We start from the raw sequence: 22,589 nt of genomic DNA on the forward strand, positions 1-22,589 counted from the left end.
GCCTTTTGGCTCAACTCTCTTTTCGTCACAACAGTACAGTAGAGAGAATGCAACACCATCCCTGCTGCGCCAACTCTCCGGCCAATCTCACGCTCCATTATCCCCTCACTCATGAACAAGACCCCAAGGTACTTGAACTCCTTCAATTGGGGAAAGACCTTTTTTATTGCACACTTTCTGTAAATCCTATAAACTTCATTTCATTTCCCAAATATCACTGTTTGTCTGCTATATGATATAGTTAACTGAAATTTCTGATCCAGACAACCAATGATTTATAAAGGAAGATCATGAACATTATCAGGGGTGCCCAAACTTTTGCATACAACTGTAAATGGTCATAAATTGCTGTCTTACTAAAAATAATTGCCGACTTTGTCTGTAACCACCTCCCAGTTCTGTACCATACCCCAGGGATACAGGGTTCAAACTTTACCTCAATATCCATCCTGTCCCACAGGGTGGCCAGCGGGTATTTCTATCTCAGAGTTCACCTCGCTTCCTTCCGATGATCTTTCCTGCATGTTTAGGGTTATGGTTAGTGTAGGATTGTTGTTGAGCTCTGTTTATTACAGAGAGCTCATTCACCACATAACAAAAAGTAATTTTAATAAGTTTTTGAATTATTTATTGAGGAAAACTGCCACACTGTTTGCTGTCTGTATTAACTATAAGGATTTGTTTTTCTTTGTTTTGTGACACTGTAATTTGAATATTATAATATAATCTTTTACTGTTTCCTGACATGTTGGAGACTTAACAGTCAATGATTCATTAAAAACAAAGGATCAGCAGTATAACTGACAATGAAAATAACCCTTAGTTGCAACCGTACTGCAATTGATATCAGATCAGTTTTCGGCGCATACTCTACGGAGCCGTCCTAAGTCCTGGTTGGCAAAAACCTCGGCACATGGTCCACTTGCCAAAAGTACACACCTGTCTGCCAACAGCAGGTGAAAAGTAGGCATCTCCTTGGCCTTTTCGAGAAGGGGATGATTGTCAAGTAAGCAGTAGTCATCGTCTCATAATTTTGAGGTGATCCCACTCAGTTTAACAGCATTACATGAGTATAATGGGTAAGAATAAAAACCTTTGACCTTTGACACTTCTGGTATTTGAGATTTCATAGTGGATCAAATGCATGAAAAGTTTAGGCAACTTTTGTTGATTTTAGTGTTTTAGTTCCTCTCCTTTAGGTTTTGATGGTAAAGTGAAGATTAATGCCACAAACCTACATTAACGCAAACCATACAGGATGAATAATATGTACAGTGAGGAAAATAAGTATTTGAACACCCTGCGATTTTGCAAGTTCTCCCACTTAGAAATCATGGAGGGGTCTGAAATTTTCATCTTAGGTGCATGTCCACTGTGAGAGACATAATCCAAAAAAAAAAAAATCTGGAAATCACAATGTATGATTTTTTTTAATAATTTATTTGCATGTTACTACTGCAAATAAGTATTTCAACACCTGCCAATCAGCAAAAATTCTGGCCCTCAAAGAGCTGTTAGTCCGCCTCAAAAAAGTTCACCTCCACTCCACTTATTATTCCAAATTAGAAGCACCTATTTGAGGTCGTTAGCTGCATAAAGACACCTGTCCACCACACACACTCAGTAAGACCCCAACTACTAACATGGCTAAGACCAAAGAGCTGTACAAAGACACCAGAGACAAGATTGTAGACCTCCACAAGGCTGGAAAGGGCTACGGGGCAGTTGTCAAGCAGCTTGGTGAAAAAAGATCAACTGTTGGAGCAATTATTAGAAAATGGAAGAAGCTAAACATGACTGTCAATCTCCCTTGGACTGGGGCTCCATGCAAAATCCCACCTCGTGGCGTATCAATGATCCTAAGGAAGGTGAGGAATCAGCCCAGAACTGCACGGAAGGAGCTGGTCAATGACACCACTGTTTCCAAGGTTACTGTGGGTAATACACCAGGACGTCATAGGTTAAAATCATGCATGGCACGGAAGGTTCCCCTGCTTAAATCAGCACACGTTCAGGCCCGTCTTAAGTTTGCCCATGACCATTTGGATGATCCAGAGGAGTCATGGGAGAAAGTTATGTGGTCAGATGAGACCAAAATAGAACTTTTTGGTCTTAATTCCACTCGCCGTGTTTGGAGGAAGAAGAATGCTGAGTATCATCCCAAAAACACCGTCCCTACTGTGAAGCATGGGGATGGAAGCATCATGCTTTGGGGGTGGTTTTCTGCACATTGGACAGGACGACTGCACTGTATTAAGGAGAGGATGACCGGGGCCATGTATTGCGAGATTTTGTGGAACAACCTCCTTCCCTCAGTTAGAGCATTGAAGATGGGACGTGGATGGGTCTTCCAACATAACAATGACCCGAAGCACACAGCCAGGATAACCAAGGAGCGTCTCCATAAGAAGTATATCAAGGTTCTGGAGTGGCCTAGCCAGTCTCCAGATCTAAACCCAATAGAAAATCTTTGGAGGGAGCTCAAACTCCGCGTTTCTCAGCGACAGCCCAGTAACCTGGCTGATCTAGAGAAGATCTGTATGGAGGAGTGGGCCAAAATCCCTGCTGCAGTGTGTGCAAACCTGGTGAAAAACTACAGGAAACATTTGACCTCTGTAATTGCAAACAAAGGCTGCTGTGCCAAATATTAACAATTATTTTCACAGATGTTGCAGCAGTAACATACAAATAAATTATTAAAAAATCATACATTGTGATTTCCAGATTTTTTTTTTTTTTAGATTATGTCTCTCACAGTGGACATGCACCTAAGATGAAAATTTCAGACTCCTCCATGATTTCGAAGTGGGAGAACTTGCAAAATCGCAGGGTGTTCAAATACTTATTTTCTTCACTGTAGCAGTTACTGTTCTCATTCTGCATCTGTTGGAGCAAATATCATATGCTTCCAGCTTGCTTTTTGAAACCAGGTGGTCAGTCAAGAATAGATGTTGTGCTTTTCTAAATTATCTGCTGTGGCAATTCATATACCGTATTTTTTGAAGTATAAGTTCAACCAGAGTATAAGTCGCACTGGTTCAAAAATGCCTCTTTAGGAGAAAAAAGTATATAATTCACACTGGAGCATAAGTCACATTTATCACTTCATGCAAGCCGAAGCAAAATGGAATAAATTGCTGTATTAGTCATTTATAAGGCACAGGTGTAAAGGAGCAGAGCTAATGATGCCCTAATAATGTCACTATAAGGGCGCAAAATGCGAGTAAACTGTTTCTTTAAGCCTCTGAACAGATGAACATATGTGAGGTGAACGTACCACACAATGAAACGTTTGAAAACCCGGTGAATCATTTATATATTTACAACAAAACACTGCTTGAGCCATTGGAAGCTGAGTGTTTTTTTTGTTGTTGTTTTTTTACAAGCGCAAACTGCTTCTTTAGGGCACTGAAAAGACGATCTTATGTGAGGTGAACGTACATCCATCCATCCATCCATTTTCTTCCGATTCATCTGCGTTCAGGTCATGGGGGGCAGCAGCTCAAGCAAAGCCGCCCAGACCTCTCGATCCACACACACCTCCTCCAGCTCCTCCGGGGGAACCCCAAGGCGTTCCCAAGCCAGCTGCGAGACGTAGTCCCTCCAGCGTGCCCTGGATCTTCCCCGGGGCCTCCTCCCGATTGGATGTTCCCAGAACACCTCTCCAGCGAGGCGTCCAGGGGGCATCCGAAAAAGATGCCCGAGCCACCTCAGCTGGCTCCTTATGACGTGGAGGAGCAGCAGCTCGACTCCAAGCTCCTCCCGGGTGACCGAGCTCCTCACCCTATCTCTAAGGGAGCGCCCAGCCACCCTGCGAAGGAAACTCATCTCGGTCGCTTGTTTTTTCAGTCATGAGCCAAATCTCATGACCGTAGGTGAGGGTCGGAACGTAGATTGAGCGGTAAATCGAGAGCTTTGCCCCCCTGCTCAGCTGTCTCTTCACCACGATGGTCCGATACAGCGACCGCATCACTGCAGATGCTGCACTGATCCGTCTGTCGATCTCACGCTACATCCGTCCCTCTCTCGTGAACAAGACCCCGAGATACTTAAACTCCTCCACTTGAGGCAAGGATACTCCACCGACCTGAAGAGGGCAAAGCACCTTTTTCCGGTCGAGAACCATGGCCTCGGATTTGGAGGTGCTGATTTTCATCCTGGACGCTTCACACTCGGCTGCAAACCGCTCCAGTGCACACTGAAGGTCCTGATTTGATGAAGCCAACAGAACCACATCGTGCGCAAACAGCAGAGACGAGATTCTGTGGTTCACAAACCGGACCCCCTCTACACCCTGACTGCACCTAGAAATTCTGTCCATAAAGGTAATGAACCGGTGACAGAGTGCATCCCTGGCAGAGGCTGACGTACACTGGAAACAGGCTTGACTTACTACTACTACTTACTACTTACTGCTCCTGCTGCGGTCGTACAGTGACCGGATAGCCCTTAACAAAGGACCCCGGACCCCATACTCCCGGAGCACCCCCACAGGGCGCCTCCAGGGACACGGTCGAGCTCCTTCTCCAGATCCACAAAACACATGTGGACTGGTTGGGCGAACTCCCATGAACCCTTGAGCAGAGTTGTCCAACGCAAACTTACAGTAAGTTCAGTTTTAAATCATCTCACAGCAGCATTTATCTGTTTACTGTTCACGTTGTTGTGTAAATTAACGTCTTTTCATTTGTGCTGTAACAACGCACCCACACACGCACTGTACACACAGGGGAGGTGATGGTCTAGTGGTTAAGTGTTGGGCTTAAGACCAGAGGATCCTTGGTTCAAATCCCAGCCTGACCGGAAAATCACTAAGGGCCCTTTGGCAAGGTCCTTAATCAAATCAAATCAAATCAATTTTATTTATATAGCGCCAAATCACAACAAACAATTGCCCCAAGGCGCTTTATATTGTAAGGCAAGGCCATACAATAATTACAGAAAAACCCCAACGGTCAAAACGACCCCCTGTGAGCAAGCACTTGGCGACAGTGGGAAGGAAAAACTCCCTTTTAACAGGAAGAAACCTCCAGCAGAACCAGGCTCAGGGAGCTTAATCCCAGTGAGTAGTGAGCGCCTTGTATGGCAGCACCCTGACATCGGGGTGAATGTGAGGCATTATTGTAAAAGCGCTTTCAGTGTCAGATGTAGATGGAAAAGCGCTATATACAGTGGGGGAAATAAGTACGAGGTCTATTAGACAATAAACCGACCCTTTTATTTTTTTTTAACTATATGGATTTGAATGACATGCGATTACACCAGTCATGCTTGAACCCTTGTGAGCATGCGTGAGTTTTTTCACGCGTGTCGGTGACGTCATTTCCCTGTGGGCAGGCCTTGAGTGAGATGTGGTCCCGCCCTCTCGGCTGAATTCCTTTGTTTCACACGCTGCTCGAGACGGCGCGCATTGCTTTATCAACATTTTTTCTGGACCTGTGAGGAATATCCGAGTGGACACTATTCGAGAAATTAAGATGGTTTTTGGTGAAAAGTTTAACGGCTGATGAGAGATTATGGGGTGTTTCTGTTGGTGTAAGGACTTCCCACGGACCGGGACGTCGTGCAGCGCTTCCAGGCGCCGTCGTCGGCCTGTTTCGACCTGAAAACATCCTAATTTAAGGCTTAATTCACCCAGGACGTCGTGAGAGAACAGAGAAGATTCAGAAGAGGCCGGCATGAGGACTTTATGCGGACATTCCACTGTTTAAGGACATTTTTTAATGAAAGACGTGCGCGCAAATTCGCTGAGTCGTTTCCGTGACGACTCGGCAAATCTGTGTGTGCCGCGACAGGAAAAACACCTCCGTGTTGAAAACCATTTGTAAAATTCAGGCAGCTTTTGATGGCTTTCAACAAGTGAGTAACTGAGAAATTGTTTAACAGCTTGGGCATGTTCCAACTTGCCCTTTAAGGTTTCCAACGGAGGTGTTTTTCCTGTCGCGACACCCCGCGGTCGGGTCCGGCCCGACATGCCGCACGTTCTTTCATTACAAAATGTCCGTTAACAATGGAATGTCCGAATAAACTCCTCATGCCGACTTCTTCTGAAAGTTCTCTGTTCTCTGACGACTTACTGGGTCAACAGAGCCTGAAATGTGGAAGTTTTCAACTTGAAACAGCGAGACGCTGCCGCCTCGAAGCGCAGATCGCCGCCAGACACCGTAGGCCGTCCTTAAAGCGACACTACCAGACCAAAATCTCTCATCAGCCGTTAAAATTTTTACCGAAAACCAGCTGAATTTATCGAATGGTGTCCACTCAGTTGTGCCTTAGTTTTTGAAAAAATTTTTATCAAACAAAGCAGCAGTCTCTGAGCCATTCCTAAACAATGAAAAAACGACGAGAGGGTGGGCGACTCCTCACTCAAAGACTGCCCACAGGCGAATGACGTAACCGACAGGCGTGAAAAAACTCTTGCATGCCCACGAGGGTTCAAGCATGTCTGATGTAATCACACGTGATTCAAATCCATATGGTTTTTGAAAAAAATAATAAGGTCGGGTACTTTTCTAATAGACCTCGTATTTGATCCACTGCCAATTTTGCAGGTTTTCCCACCTACAAAGAATGCAGAGGTCTGTAATTTTTGCACCTGTTTGAACTTGTTAACTGTATAAAAGACACCTTTGCAGTGTGCACACACTCAATCAATCACACTCCAACCTATCCACCATGGCCAAGACCAAAGAACTGTCTAAGGACATCAGGGACAAAACTGTAGACCTGCACACAAAGTCACACCACACCACATCATTCAAAATACACGCAGATAACACTACAGCCCTACCAACCTTCTTACATAATTTGGATTACACTAAAGAGTAGAATGTGACAACTTAATAAGGCTAAGCTTTGATATTATTACAAAACATTATTATTATTATTATTATTAACCTTTATTTAACCAGATTAAAAAACCACTAAGATCGAGGCCTCTTTTACAAGGGTGATCTGGCCAAAAACTGCAGCAGCACACGTCATAATAGACAAACATCAAGATAACCATTAAAATATATCAAATACAAGCAATTGACAAATTAAACGCAATCATTTCGGTCACAGAAACAATATATAAGTAAAAAAAAAAAAAAAAATTAAGATTTAAAAACACAGGCGCTGTTCAAAAGATTTCCATTCTCGGTTTCTTAAAATAGAGCAGAAAGTGATCAGAGAAATCAACCCTGACACTTTCAGTTCAGTTTCAGGGCTTTATATTGTGGCCTATAACAGTAACGTTGTTTATATCCCTGCAAAGTCTGCACAAACAGATAGATGCATGTTATCCAAAAACACTGAAAAACTGGAACCCTCAGACAGAGTTCCATTTGCAAACAACATATTGTTAATCTGAAAGGGGTGATCTATAATATAATGTTCGTTCATCTGGAACTGTTTCATGGTATTTTTTTTAACTGAGTCACTTAATTTGCTGTAATATACAGTATGTATCTGTAAATGTTGATGGTCGTCAATATACAAGCTCTGAAGATTCTCACATTCCAAAAAACCCAGAACAGTATTTGTGTGATTCAAAGGGTTTTTATTTGGCACCCATACACTTACTGTACACACAGGGGAGGTGATGGTCTAGTGGTTAAGTGTCAAGTGTTAGTGGTGTTAGTGTCAGTGGTTAAGTAATAAACAACACTTTAACATGGTGTTTATTACTTTGGCACCTTTTCCACAATCTTGTAAATTATTTTATTACAAAACTGACTAAGGACCATTGCAGTCCATTATGCATAATAACATGAAGGTGAAGCCTCAGATAATTAAATCTGAGTTCAAAGTTTGAGACATATTTTATTGGTATATATACACATACACACACACACACACACCCTAATTTCTATAATGCCTACATTTTTCAATGAGTAGGAGATGGCCTCACACTTCTTTTTTCAGTTTTGATCAGTTTTCATAGAAAAACTATTAAATACAGAATGCGTGTGGGGTAAAAAAAAAAATACTATTCTCGTAGCAATATTACAAAAGAAATGAAATTTAATTTTTAGAAAAATATGTATGGCACCAAAGTGGTTTAGTTGTCATGGGTTTGATTCCCACCTGTGGCCTTTCTGTGTGGAGTTTGCGTGTTCTCCCTGTGTTTGCGTGGGTTCTCCCTGGGTGCTCCGGCTTCCTCCCACATCCAAAGACATACAGGTTAGCTGGATTGGAAACTTTAATTTGCCTGTAGGTGTACGTGCTGGTGTGAATTTGTTTGTTTGTGCCTCTGCGTCAGACTGGCATCCTGTCCAGGGTGTACCTGACTTTGCGCTCTATGACTGCTGGGATAGGCTCCAGCCCTCCGCGACCCTCAGTTGGACGAAGCGGTTGAAGATGAATGAGTGAGTAAGAAAAATATGGATGTGAATCCAGGACTTCAATTTGAATACCTTTAATGTTATGAAGTCTGAATTAATATGAGAAAGATAAATAAATAAAGTTAAGTTTTCCTGTTTGTTTATAACTGAAATATAGTCATACATACATACATTTGGACATACCCTTACCTTTTTACAAAGCAGTAAGTGGATTAGTTTAGTCATTAGTCATTTTGGGCTGTATTCCTCATATTCTCTCAATACACAGCAAAATCACCAGTGTTAAATTAACACTGGTGATTTTACTGTATACTGTGGTCATATCAAATCTTTTCTTCAAGATTAGTTCCATTCAGCTTTCAGTCTGATCTGGGCCTGATACTATTTAATAGCATCATTAAATATTCCTTTTTGGAAGGCAAGGAAAGACAAGGTTGCTTCATGTTTCTCCTCACCTATGACAGTAAATGAAAATTTCCTGCCCAAATTTCAAATTAAGCCCCAGCATTCTTAAGTTTACAAATTGGTGTTTTAGAGCATTATATTTGGAATAAATGTCCTAGACACAAAAAAGTCCTAGACACAAAATTGAAATAAAGGAATTGCTGTGTGAAGGAGCCACACACTCTGTGGAAAAAAAAAAAAATTACACCTCACCACACTTTAGATTACTGGTGTGGTTGAAACGGGTAGTATTAATGTTTCTCTTGGCATTTTTCCAGTGCCAAGATTGAGATATACGCCTATTAAATACCTGATTACATTAAATATAGATGATAATACCTTAATATCAGGTAACTGCTCTTCTTAGAGCAGTTTATAACTGTGAAAGCAACAGAGGCCACAGGCAGAAAATAGCAGCTTCAATCAATTTGGAAATGCAGGGAGGAAAGGTGCCAGATTATGAGGGCAATGCACTGTGTTTTCTCTACAATCACATTCACATCCAGTGATGTAAGGCAGGCAGAAAGGCAAGGGGAAGGTATGGTGAGTACAACTAAGAGATGAATAGTAACTGACAAGGAGAAAAGTGGAGAGCAGACTGAAAAGAGCGTATTGGTCAGAGTTTTGTTTTCTATCAGTCTGTTTATATCTGTTCATCTTTCTCTCATTGCTTCTTATCCAATGGAGTGCTTGTCAGTAGTAAGTGAAAAATGTGGCTTCAGAGGAAAAAACAGTAATCAAATGTGATAATGCTTTTACCCTCAAACCAACTAAGAAGGAAAAGACAAATGAAAGGATCACAGTCATTTCCAGCTAAATGTGTATTTTTTGAGGGGTGGGGTAAGCTTGCTTGCAAACACCCTGTCATTTGTTATTTTCTTCAAACATTTTTTTTCCTCACATAATTTTTGTTTTATTGTTGGACCTTGTGAGATTTGGGGACATGTCATTCATTACCGGACACGCCTGCATTTGTTTCACTGAGAGCTAATTAGAGCTCACATCCACCCAGGACGTTTATTTTCCTGTGCTATGTGAGATCCCCACGTGAGGTCAGGACCGCTCTGTCGCACAGTATTGTGATGTTCAGGATGATGTTGCTTAGAATCAGAGAGAATCACGCACATTGCTTACCTCTGTTTGTCTGTATATTGTATTTATTGTCAGAATATGAGGACCAAACAAAATCATGTTGTATGGAAAGATCTGGCTTTTTTCAATGATTTCATAAAAATAACTGCCCATTATATTCTACCATGTTGGAAAAAATCTGAGCATTCTTCTTATATACTGTAAATATTGTGCTGCCATGTAGATAACAAGCCACCACTGTGGTTCAAAGCATGACTTGTTAGGTGGACAATGTTGTATTAAACCTATCCTGTGCCATATTACTGTGCTAAATTGGATTAATATCAGTTAGCCTGATAATGGACAAAAAGATGATCTAGAGCTTTTTCTATGTACTATAAATATACATTATACATACATCTTCAGTCACATTCTGCCTTCTTGGCACAGCAGTTGTCCAAATTATAAATTAATGATGAAACAAGGCATTTTTTGCCTGGTCACAGACCAGGCATTGTCTGTTAAACATTTTTGGCATGTGTCAGACACATCAATCCCATACAGGTGTGTATAAGTAGTATAAGTACATGCACCAAAAACCTTCAAACTAAATTTGCCCCTACTGCACACTTGGCATTTATGTGTTGTGTTTTTTCTTTTTTTTTCCAACTATGTCAAATTTTTATTGAGGTCACCAGTTTACCTATACAGAGATGACTGTTTTTTTAAGCAGTGTGGACTATTCTAGAAGATTACAGAAATTGGTGGGATTAGTTGTAAAAGCTTCTGAATGACTAATTGGCATTAATTCAAGATAACTGTGGAATTGGCTGTATTTCATTGCCAAGATGAAGAACCATTAAGTCAATGGTTCCAGAGCATAAATTTGGATTTCCTTCCTTAGGAGCTATCTTGATAAGGTTCATGATACCACAAACAACTTCACAATGTATTATACATAATAAAGCCTGAAGCAAACATTACTAAGGTAGGAAGCCCAATTAACATCCAGAAATAATTAAATTGCCCCCCAAAGTTTAAGCAGAGCCTCAGGGTCACAAATAAGAAACTAATGAAAGCATCAAATAGAAATGTGACATAATCCACCTTCTGGAGAAGACCACATCACCATGGCCTAGAAGCCTGCCATCCACAAATGAATATACGAGGGCTGTCAATAAAGTTACGGTCCTTTTTATTTTTTTCAAAAACTATATGGATTTCATTCATATGTTTTTACGTCAGACATGCTTGAACCCTCGTGCGCATGCGTGAGTTTTTCCACGCCTGTCGGTGACGTCATTCGCCTGTGAGCACTCCTTGTGGGAGGAGTCGTCCAGCCCCTCGTCGGAATTCCTTTGTCTGAGAAGTTGCTGAGAGACTGGCGCGTTGTTTGATCAGAATTTTTTCTAAACCTGTGAGACACATCGAAGTGGACACGGTTCGAAAAATTAAGCTGGTTTTCAGTGAAACTTTTAACAGCTGATGAGAGATTTTGAGGTGATTCTGTCGCTTTAAGGACTTTTCACGGTGTGAGACGTCGTGCAGCGCTCTCAGGCGGCGTCATCAGCCTGTTCAAGCTGAAAACCTCCACATTTCAGGCTCTATTGATCCAGGACGTCGTGAGAGAACAGAGAAGTTTCAGAAGAAGTCGGTTTCAGCATTTTATCCGGATATTCCACTGTTAAAGGAGATTTTTTTAATGAAAGACGTGCGGACGGGTCCGCGCGTCGGGACGCAGCCGACGCGGTGCGGCGGCACAGGAAAAAACACCTCCGTGTTGATAACCATTTGTAAAATCCAGGCGGCTTTTGATGGCTTTCAGTGGAGTGAGTATATGAGAAATTGTTTAACAGGCAGGACATGTTCCAACTTGTCCTTAAGGCTTTCAACAGAGGTGTTTTTCCTGTGGCGGAGCGTCGCGGCGGCTGCGTCCCGACGCGCGGACCCGTCCGCACGTCTTTCATTAAAAAAATCTCCTTTAACAGTGGAATATCCGGATAAAATGCTGAAACCGACTTCTTCTGAAACTTCTCTGTTCTCTCACGACGTCCTGGATCAATAGAGCCTGAAATGTGGATGTTTTCAGCTTGAACAGGCTGACGACGCCGCCTGAGAGCGCAGCGCGACGTCTCGCACCGTGAAAAGTCCTTAAAGCGACAGAATCACCTCAAAATCTCTCATCAGCCGTTAAAATTTTCACTGAAAACCAGCTTAATTTTCGAACCGTGTCCACTTCGATGTGTCTCACAGGTTTAGAAAAAATTTTGATCAAACAACGCGCCAGTCTCTCAGCAACTTCTCAGACAAAGGAATTCCGACGAGGGGCTGGACGACTCCTCCCACAAGGAGTGCTCACAGGCGAATGACGTCACCGACAGGCGTGGAAAAACTCACGCATGCGCACGAGGGTTCAAGCATGTCTGACGTAAAAACATATGAATGAAATCCATATAGTTTTTGAAAAAAATAAAAAGGACCGTAACTTTATTGACAGCCCTCGTATTACTTGAAAATTGAGATTTAAAAAAAGCAACAAAAAAATTTACAGTTGATCACCGAGACAAATAAAAGTTTTTAAATCTTAATTTTTCACTGTCTAGTGTACTTTAATGCTGTTCAGATTTAAAATTACAATTGTTTGTTGTTTACAGGAATACCATAGACAAATACCTCAGGTTGTCTTTGAACCCACAACCTTCGGGATATGTGGTGACATAACTATATCACCACCATTGAAAATCTCCAGCATTTGTTAGAAGCACTTTTTCACATTTGTCATTCAAATTGAAATGACACATCTTTACGTTAAATTACCTTTGTTAATGGCTCCTTCACACATAGTGCGAGCATGAAGCAGGAATCGTATGCAATACGTGTAAAATCGAAGCTGCCTCTAATTCCTCGTACACCTGTTGTTACAACTATTTGTGCACACCAACGGCTGAAAGACAGTGTGCCCTATGAGAGCCCATTGAACCCTCTCCCGGCAGGTGTCGGCCAAATTCCAGGTCATACACATGAACATCTAACACTGCTCGTTTGCCCAAACTTTTGCGTACAACTGTATTTAACTGAAATTTCTGATCCAGACAACCATTGATTTATAAAGGAAAAACATGAAAATTATCAGGGGTGCCCAAACTTTTGCAGACAACTGTAATTATGACAATACCTACATACGCAGTTACATAACAGATAACGAAAATGAATGATCACATAACACAGAGTGATGCATTGGTCTGGGCGCTGAATGGACAGGGGGCTTGTCTGCTCACAGCCGCTGCTGTTAGATCTGTGCTGCTGGACGTCCCAGCTGGAGAACACGTACCATGTCTTGAAGTACATTAACTTGCAACATTCCTCTGTGAGGCGCGTGTCTTTGCCTGCTGTCCTCACGTGGAGATACATAAAACATCTTTCACCTTTTCGCCGGGCTGCAGAGGCCACACACAGCGCACCTCATCCATGTCCTTGTTGATTTCAGGCACTTTTTTGCAGCATTTACAGAACAGCATTGGTAGCGCAGTGGTGAAGTTTCTGGCTTGCAATCACATCTTTGCAGGTGCGAATCCTGTGGGTGGCATCTATTTTTCCTTTTTCTTTTTTTCACAGCAGCTGCGTGAAGTGGTTACAAATGCTCCAGCTGCTCACACTGTGTTCGCATGCACAGAACTGTCGTAGCAGGTTCGTTCACGCCTGCCCGTCGGCTCGATGTTTTTGTGGTTTGCTCATATGAACTGTTCTGCCGTGATTCGCCCTGATTTGCACTTATTCGTACTATGTGTGAAGGGGCCCTAAGAGTTGTATCAACACTGAAATATTTGATTCTGAGATTTGAACACTCCAGATTTTGCTGTGCACCAACAGAGCACTGTCTGGTCAGACTCCCTTGTGTGATGTATAAACAAACATTTTCATCGCATGGCTGAAAATGGTAATTGGTACTCTGAATTTTTTATTCTTTGTGAAACACGTTTTCTCATTTTCATGGCCCATTAGTATACATTAATTAAAAAAACTCATTTTGCTCTTTGCATATTCAGTTCATTATAGCCTTAATCCGACCTTAGAAGTGTTAACAGCTGATTAAACCTACGATAGTAGGTAGTTACCATCACGTCATGATACAAGCATGATGAATGTGGGACAAAGAAAAGTCTTAAAAGCAGTCAGACTATGGTTACTATGGCTGAAACCAAAAAGTTATGCAAATATTCATATAATGTGAAATGTTAAACTATCTGCTGTAGTAGAATGTATACTCAACAAAAATATAAACGCAACACTTTTGGTTTTGCTCCCATTTTGTATGAGATGAACTCAAAGATCTAAAACTTTTTCCACATACACAATATCACCATTTCTCTCAAATATTGTTCACAAACCAGTCTAAATCTGTGATAGTGAGCACTTCTCCTTTGCTGAGATAAGCCATCCCACCTCACAGGTGTGCCATACCAAGATGCTGATTAGACACCATGATTAGTGCACAGGTGTGCCTTAGACTGCCCACAATAAAAGGCCACTCTGAAAGGTGCAGTTTTATCACACAGCACAATGCCACAGATGTCGCAAGATTTGAGGGAGCGTGCAATTGGGATGCTGACAGCAGGAATGTCAACCAGAGGTGTTGCTCGTGTATTGAATGTTCATGTCTCTACCATAAGCCATCTCCAAAGTTGTTTCAGAGAATTTGGCAGTACATCCAACCAGCCTCACAACCGCAGACCACGTGTAACCACACCAGCCCAGGACCTCCACATCCAGCATGTTCACCTCCAAGATCGTCTGAGACCAGCCACTCGGACAGCTGCTGAAACAATCGGTTTGCATAACCAAAGAATTTCTGCACAAACTGTCAGAAACCGTCTCAGGGAAGCTCATCTGCATGCTCGTCGTCCTCATCGGGGTCCCGACCTGACTCCAGTTCGTCGTCGTAACCGACTTGAGTGGGCAAATGCTCACATTCGCTGGTGTTTGGCACGTTGGAGAGGTGTTCTCTTCACGGATGATGCGAAGGAGATGTGTTGCACTGCATGAGGCAAATGGTGGTCACACCAGATACTGACTGGTATCCCCCCCCAATAAAACAAAACTGCACCTTTCAGAGTGGCCTTTTATTGTGGGCAGTCTAAGGCACACCTGTGCACTAATCATGGTGTCTAATCAGCATCTTGATATGGCACACCTGTGAGGTGGGATGGATTATCTCAGCAAAGGAGAAGTGCTCACTATCACAGATTTCGACTGGTTTGTGAACAATATTTGAGGGAAATGGTGATATTGTGTATGTGGAAAAAGTTTTAGATCTTTGAGTTCATCTCATACAAAATGGGAGCAAAACCAAAAGTGTTGCGTTTATATTTTTGTTGAGTATAGAACAAGCCACAGTACAAATGGCACATAAGAAACACCCTTTGTATTTGGCCAGTATTTGACATTCTCATGCAAAGCCAGTGCATGTTATAATACCACATTTTAATTCGAAGCAGAAAACAGTTTTATGCCATCTAAAATTTCCACATCAAGTATGAGTTACCAAGACTGTTATATGGTCTTTCATGGCATTTTGTCAGATTTTGATCTTAACCTTTGTAATTAATGGAAGTGCTCCTCCTTCTCAAAGTTAAGAAATATAACAGTAGATGGGATTAAGTTATTGTAGATTTTTCACATATTTTAATGATACATGTACCAGTAATTGAAATGGTACAAAAAACTGTTCTAGAGGTATTTAAAATTTTATTCTCAGAATCAGTTTTTTGTGAAATGGTTCCTTTTCCCATCTTTGAAAAGGTATTTTGATTCCGTAGTAGTTTTAACATTGCGAGGAGATGGATTACACATCAAACAGTGAAACTCAGCTTTAAGTCTGAAACAGCAGGTGCCGTCTATAGTAACCACACTCTGATGGCTTTATGGTAGGTGATTTTCTGACACAATATTTGATTGGTTCCTCCTCTCATGAAACCCTCCCCCCCCTTCGGCAGCTCCCGTCCTCTCTCCCAGTGGCTCAGTGGACGACAGCAGCACCGCTTCATCTGCCTCTGAACCCCTCAGCCCTAACACTGCAGGGCCTGGGGGTGAGGTTGGCAAGCAACAGCAGAGACGGAGAAAGAAGAAAAGGAAGGGGCGCGATGAGGTCTACAGCTTCTTGGATAGCCAACAAATGGAGAATAATGTCGGCCAGTCAGATCGGCATGGTGTAAAAAACTGTGCCTCTTCGCAGGAGAAGGGAGGATGGGAGGTGGAGGACGAGGAGGAGGAGAACTGGGAATGGGAGATCAGAGAGAGTGGAGGAGGTGGTAGGGTTCGAGGGAAGAAGACTAAAGGTCGGGCAAGGCTTCCAGAGGAATGGGGCGCTCCCCAGCAGCCTGTCTCTCCCACGCCGGCTGCAGTCGCTCCTACATGGGCTACCATTGCTGATGCCAAAGCTCCAACCAGCAGCCCCTGTCCTGTTTTGCCCTCTGCCCCTGTACAGATATCCGCAAGCTTCACCAACCATTCCCATGCTAGCCTTTTGACAGAATCATCTCAGCGCCCATATGAGCCGATGTGTGTAGAAAGTTTTATAGATGGGAAAAACTCAAATCAAAGCAAAGACTCCCTGTTTACTTTAACCAATACAGGTGATGCTAGCATTAGCTTGGCAGCTGCTGCAACCACCAAGAATAGTTTACCTGGTGATGTTAGTAGTAGTTTAGCATTAATGGCAGGGGACAACTTGAGCCCAGTTTCTCAGACTTTCTCTTTCCTGGATTCAGTCCTTCAGACCCCTCCGGCCTCCACACCTGACTCACAGACCACTACCCCTGTCACCAACACCCCTTTGCCGGCCGCTGCTCCGTCAACTAAGTCTGTCCCAGCAGAAGCTGCTGTGCCTGCTTCACAAACCTATTCTAGTTTCAGTCCTCCCTTGCCACCATTAAAGAACCTTCCAGATGCTCCTCCCATGTCTGCTTTTCAAGCAAGTACGCCCACTCCTGTTATCAGCACCACAGCAGCAGCCTCCTCTGGAATCACTCCCGACCTGACCACTTTGGTTGGATCTTCTGCTCCTCCCAGTAACAGTGAAGATACTCATCCCTTCCAGTCAGACACTTCTAGTAGAAGTGTAGGTGAAGTCCTTGGCTCGACAGCCACTCCCCTTCTCCCTATGACCCCTACAGCCCCTCCCTCTCTTCCTGCACACTCTGAACTCCAGGAGTCTTCGCCGCCACTGCTACCCCGACTGGAAGGTTGGTGAACTTCAGGAAACACTATCAATAGGTTGGGGCAATATTTGACCAGAAGTTACTGAAGGCTACGATAGTAAACATTCTTACAGTTTGTCTTCTCACGGGGATGTATGGCCATGGTTCTTGTTCTGATCACAGACCTACCTGTGACTGGTCATTCCATGTACACAGTATTTTTTCTTAAACTAGAGGATGACAGCAGTAGCTGCCACTCATATTTCAGTCTACAAATCTGGCCTTTGTTATTGTCAAATCACGACAGAAAGGTTATCTCACACAATCAGGAAATGATGTTTAGATGTGTTATATTAGTGAACCTTTCCAACTCTAACATTCCTAGTGGCCACAAGTGTACCCTATGTTTGCAGTATACCCTGATAGTACTACAAGGGTAAACTGAAAAGTTTCATTTTATGTTTTGATTCTTCTTTGCCTGCCTCTGTGTATTGATGTGTTGCCATGATCGCAAACTGTTTATGTGACTTCCTGCTCTGATGTCTGTGTGCTCCACTGTGTTTCATCTGATTGTCAGCAGCATGTGTGGTTTCTGTCAGCAGATACCTTGGGTCACTAATGGGAAAAGCTCATTTGCTTACTGTGTGTGTCAGTTTTCAAAATTCAGAGATGTATAGTTGCCGTAGCTGTTAAGCTGTTAGGATTCAAAATAATGAAAGTAATTCACTGTGATAGGCTAAAAACCGAAATAGACTATATTTTGAAATTTGATTAATATATAAAAGAAAACACAACTAGTAATCAATGCCAAACCCCTAAGGTCAAGACATGAATTTGAAACAAGAAAATGAATCATACAAAGACAAAGAATATGGGCCTCTGCAGATGAGGATACAATTATTAGCTCCACTATGAAATATGTTTTCATCAAATTTTACCCAAGTGTTTTTGTTGTTGTTGTTTTTTTGTTGTTGTATTTTCAACACCACATTTCTAAACATCCTTGTCTTATTTTTGATGCTTACATTATTTTACTTAACAGATACAAACACAAAGTTATTTCACAAAAACCAAAACTATCAGGGTCAAAATGATTATCCCCTTTAAGAACTCACCTTTTTATTGAGCCATAGCACAAACCACTGTTGTGCAGTGATGTTCTTTAAGTTTGTCGTGCTCAAAGCTTGTAAACCAAGTTCAAACTGAGGGTTATTTTCCAGTGTACACACAATATAAAAACTTCAGTAAAGGTTTGAGCTGCCACTTGAGAAAGCACCATGCCAAAAAAAAAAAAATTAAATCAGTTTAGACTTTAGAAAAAAATTGCTGATGGTCACAAAGCAGAAGAAGGAGTTGTCAAAGCATTTGTCAAGAACTGAAGTGAGAAGTATCATCAAGAAATTCAAAGAGAGACACACAATACAAAAATTGCAGAGGTAGAAAGAGATAGGAGGTGAAAGATTCCAAAGACTCTGGAAAGAAAACTAGTGAGAGATGTGTTTAAAGACCCACAATAATTGGCTGGAGACTAATGAATGACGTAACCAAGTCGGGAATTGTAGTCTCAAAGACAATCACTATAACCCTGGACAGCATGGGCGCAATTTGGTGGGGGATGGGGGGACATGTCCCCCCCCCACCTTTTCAACCAGGGGGGACAGAATATGGTATGTCCCCCCACCTTCTGACATATATGTGTGTACTTGAAACATGCTATGCCAGTCTTATGTGCAAACCATGTCAGTCTTATGTGCAAAACCATGTCAGAATAGTATCTTTGTTTCTGCAAGTTTGTGTTTTTAGCAGCATTGACTTGTTTACAACACCTGTTTCTTGTTTGTCACATTCGGAATTTTCTGGGACTGCATTTGCTCAGATTTGAAACCAAAAATAGTTGCCTCTAAGGACTAGTGTCTACACATAAGTATCAGTGGTCCATATGCTAATTTACTAAATTCTGAAAGTTAGAAAAGGAAATCAGGAAAGCTATCTGGGACCTCAGAAAGCCCATCTGCAATTATTGCTTGATCTCCAAAATCAGTCTATGCAAGCGAAATTATGTTCAGTATGAGTGTTGTCATTAGTGCCACTTCGAAAATTAAATTCTTGATAAGTAATTTATCCTAAACTTATGATCTGTTGTTTTTTAAAACTTAACTTAAACTAATCTTGAGAAAAAAATACAGTATGCGATCGTTAATAATTATTAAGAGCCTGTTCTTTCATATTTCTGAATACATTTTACCACATTGCAGTTGTTTTTCTTAAAGGAAACTCAACCTATCATTCTTTTTGAGTTCTACACATGTGGTGATACCTTATTTAACTAAACTCTGTAAGGGAGATAGAGTATCTCGTCAATAGTTTTACATCCTCATTGAAGACAACTTTGGATGCTGTAGCTCCTCTGAAAAAGAGAGCTTTAAATCAGAAGTGTCTGACTCCGTGGTATAACTCACAAACTCGTAGCTTAAAGCAGATAACCCGTAAGTTGGAGAGGAAATGGCGTCTCACTAATTTAGAAGATCTTCACTTAGCCTGGAAAAAGAGTCTGTTGCTCTATAAAAAAGCCCTTCGTAAAGCTAGGACATCTTTCTACTCATCACTAATTGAAGAAAATAAGAACAACCCCAGGTTTCTTTTCAGCACTGTAGCCAGGCTGACAAAGAGTCAGAGCTCTATTGAGCTGAGTATTCCATTAACTTTAACTAGTAATGACTTCATGACTTTCTTTGCTAACAAAATTTTAACTATTAGAGAAAAAATTACTCATAACCATCCCAAAGACGTATCGTTATCTTTGGCTGCTTTCAGTGATGCCGGTATTTGGTTAGACTCTTTCTCTCCGATTGTTCTGTCTGAGTTATTCTCATTAGTTACTTCATCCAAACCATCAACATGTTTATTAGACCCCATTCCTACCAGGCTGCTCAAGGAAGCCCTACCATTATTTAATGCTTCGATCTTAAATATGATCAATCTATCTTTGTTAGTTGGCTATGTACCACAGGCTTTTAAGGTGGCAGTAATTAAACCATTACTTAAAAAGCCATCACTTGACCCAGCTATCTTAGCTAATTATAGGCCAATCTCCAACCTTCCTTTTCTCTCAAAAATTCTTGAAAGGGTAGTTGTAAAACAGCTAACTGATCATCTGCAGAGGAATGGTCTATTTGAAGAGTTTCAGTCAGGTTTTAGAATTCATCATAGTACAGAAACAGCATTAGTGAAGGTTACAAATGATCTTCTTATGGCCTCGGACAGTGGACTCATCTCTGTGCTTGTTCTGTTAGATCTCAGTGCTGCTTTTGATACTGTTGACCATAAAATTTTATTACAGAGATTAGAGCATGCCATAGGTATTAAAGGCACTGCGCTGCGGTGGTTTGAATCATATTTGTCTAATAGATTACAATTTGTTCATGTAAATGGGGAATCTTCTTCACAGACTAAAGTTAATTATGGAGTTCCACAAGGTTCTGTGCTAGGACCAATTTTATTCACTTTATACATGCTTCCCTTAGGCAGTATTATTAGACGGTATTGCTTAAATTTTCATTGTTACGCAGATGATACCCAGCTTTATCTATCCATGAAGCCAGAGTACACACACCAATTAGCTAAACTGCAGGATTTGTCTTACAGACATAAAGACATGGATGACCTCTAATTTCCTGCTTTTAAACTCAGATAAAACTGAAGTTATTGTACTTGGCCCCACAAATCTTAGAAACATGGTGTCTAACCAGATCCTTACTCTGGATGGCATTACCCTGACCTCTAGTAATACTGTGAGAAATCTTGGAGTCATTTTTGATCAGGATATGTCATTCAAAGTGCATATTAAACAAATATGTAGGACTGCTTTTTTGCATTTACGCAATATCTCTAAAATCAGAAAGGTCTTGTCTCAGAGTGATGCTGAAAAACTAATTCATGCATTTATTTCCTCTAGGCTGGACTATTGTAATTCATTATTATCAGGTTGTCCTAAAAGTTCCCTAAAAAGCCTTCAGTTAATTCAAAATGCTGCAGCTAGAGTACTGACGGGGACTAGAAGGAGAGAGCATATCTCACCCATATTGGCCTCTCTTCATTGGCTTCCTGTTAATTCTAGAATAGAATTTAAAATTCTTCTTCTTACTTATAAGGTTTTGAATAATCAGGTCCCATCTTATCTTAGGGACCTCGTAGTACCATATTACCCCAATAGAGCGCTTCGCTCTCAGACTGCAGGCTTACTTGTAGTTCCTAGGGTTTGTAAGAGTAGAATGGGAGGCAGAGCCTTCAGCTTTCAGGCTCCTCTCCTGTGGAACCAGCTCCCAATTCAGATCAGGGAGACAGACACCCTCTCTACTTTTAAGATTAGGCTTAAAACTTTCCTTTTTGCTAAAGCTTATAGTTAGGGCTGGATCAGGTGACCCTGAACCATCCCTTAGTTATGCTGCTATAGACGTAGACTGCTGGGGGGTTCCCATGATGCACTGTTTCTTTTTCTTTTTGCTCTGTATGCACCACTCTGCATTTAATCATTAGTGATCGATCTCTGCTCCCCTCCACAGCATGTCTTTTTCCTGGTTCTCTCCCTCAGCCCCAACCAGTCCCAGCAGAAGACTGCCCCTCCCTGAGCCTGGTTCTGCTGGAGGTTTCTTCCTGTTAAAAGGGAGTTTTTCCTTCCCACTGTAGCCAAGTGCTTGCTCACAGGGGGTCGTTTTGACCGTTGGGGTTTTACATAATTATTGTATGGCCTTGCCTTACAATATAAAGCGCCTTGGGGCAACTGTTTGTTGTGATTTGGCGCTATATAAAAAAAATTGATTGATTGATTGATTATTTACACCAGAATGTTAATAAAATCAGTGATGGCTATTCTCAGAATAAAGTACTTATATCCACAGTTTCAAATTGTACAAGTCAAATGGTGTCCACTTTATGGTCTTCTCAAAACATTAAAATTACTGATCTGGATGCTCAGAATGCATCTGAGCTTATCTAGAAACCGTTGGCTTCTGGGGGACTAAAGCGGCCCCCAGACCCCCGGCCTATGGGCTTCGGCCCTGCGGGCCTCACACTTTGTCCCCCCCAATTTATACTTCTAAATTGCACCCTTGGGTACAAGGAACTAGCCCCAATTTATCCCTATAGGCTTAATGACAATGTCAAAAAACTAGGTAATGTTTCTAAAAAAGATATTGAAAATATTGTAATATGGACATACTTTATCAAAAACAACGTAAGTTTAAAAAACGATCAGGTAAGCGCAATAAACAATATACTACTACAAAGACAGAAAGCGGCCCCCAGACCCCCTGCCTATGGGCTTCGGCCCTGCGGGCCTCGCACTTTGTCCCCCCCAACTTCTAGTTCTAAATTGCGCCCTTGCTGGACAGGAATGAACTGCGAGGTTGCAGACCAAGAAAACCTCCACTTCTGTGAAGAGACACTTTTAAGCCAGACTGAGATATGCTCAGAATAACCTGTAGAAAAATTATTATACTGGAAGCGTGTCCTTCGGTCAGGTGAGACACAACTAGAGCTCTTTGACCACAGA

General features: G+C 41.8%; 1 protein-coding gene across 5 annotated transcripts in view; it reads left to right on the forward strand.

Annotated features, from left to right (window-relative positions):
* LOC117521777 (microtubule-associated protein 4-like) overlaps window positions 1–22,589 on the forward strand; it is a 309,678-nt gene that overhangs the window by 137,758 nt on the left and 149,331 nt on the right. For all 5 annotated transcript variants that reach the window (XM_034183119.1, XM_034183120.1, XM_034183121.1 and 2 more), the window contains exon 5: window positions 15,836–17,083. In XM_034183119.1, coding sequence (XP_034039010.1) covers window positions 15,836–17,083 — 1,248 coding nt within the window. The remainder of the gene's footprint in view (window positions 1–15,835; window positions 17,084–22,589) is intronic.

Source organism: Thalassophryne amazonica, chromosome 12, assembly GCF_902500255.1.
Source record: "Thalassophryne amazonica chromosome 12, fThaAma1.1, whole genome shotgun sequence".
NCBI classification, from domain to species: Eukaryota; Metazoa; Chordata; class Actinopteri; order Batrachoidiformes; family Batrachoididae; genus Thalassophryne; species Thalassophryne amazonica.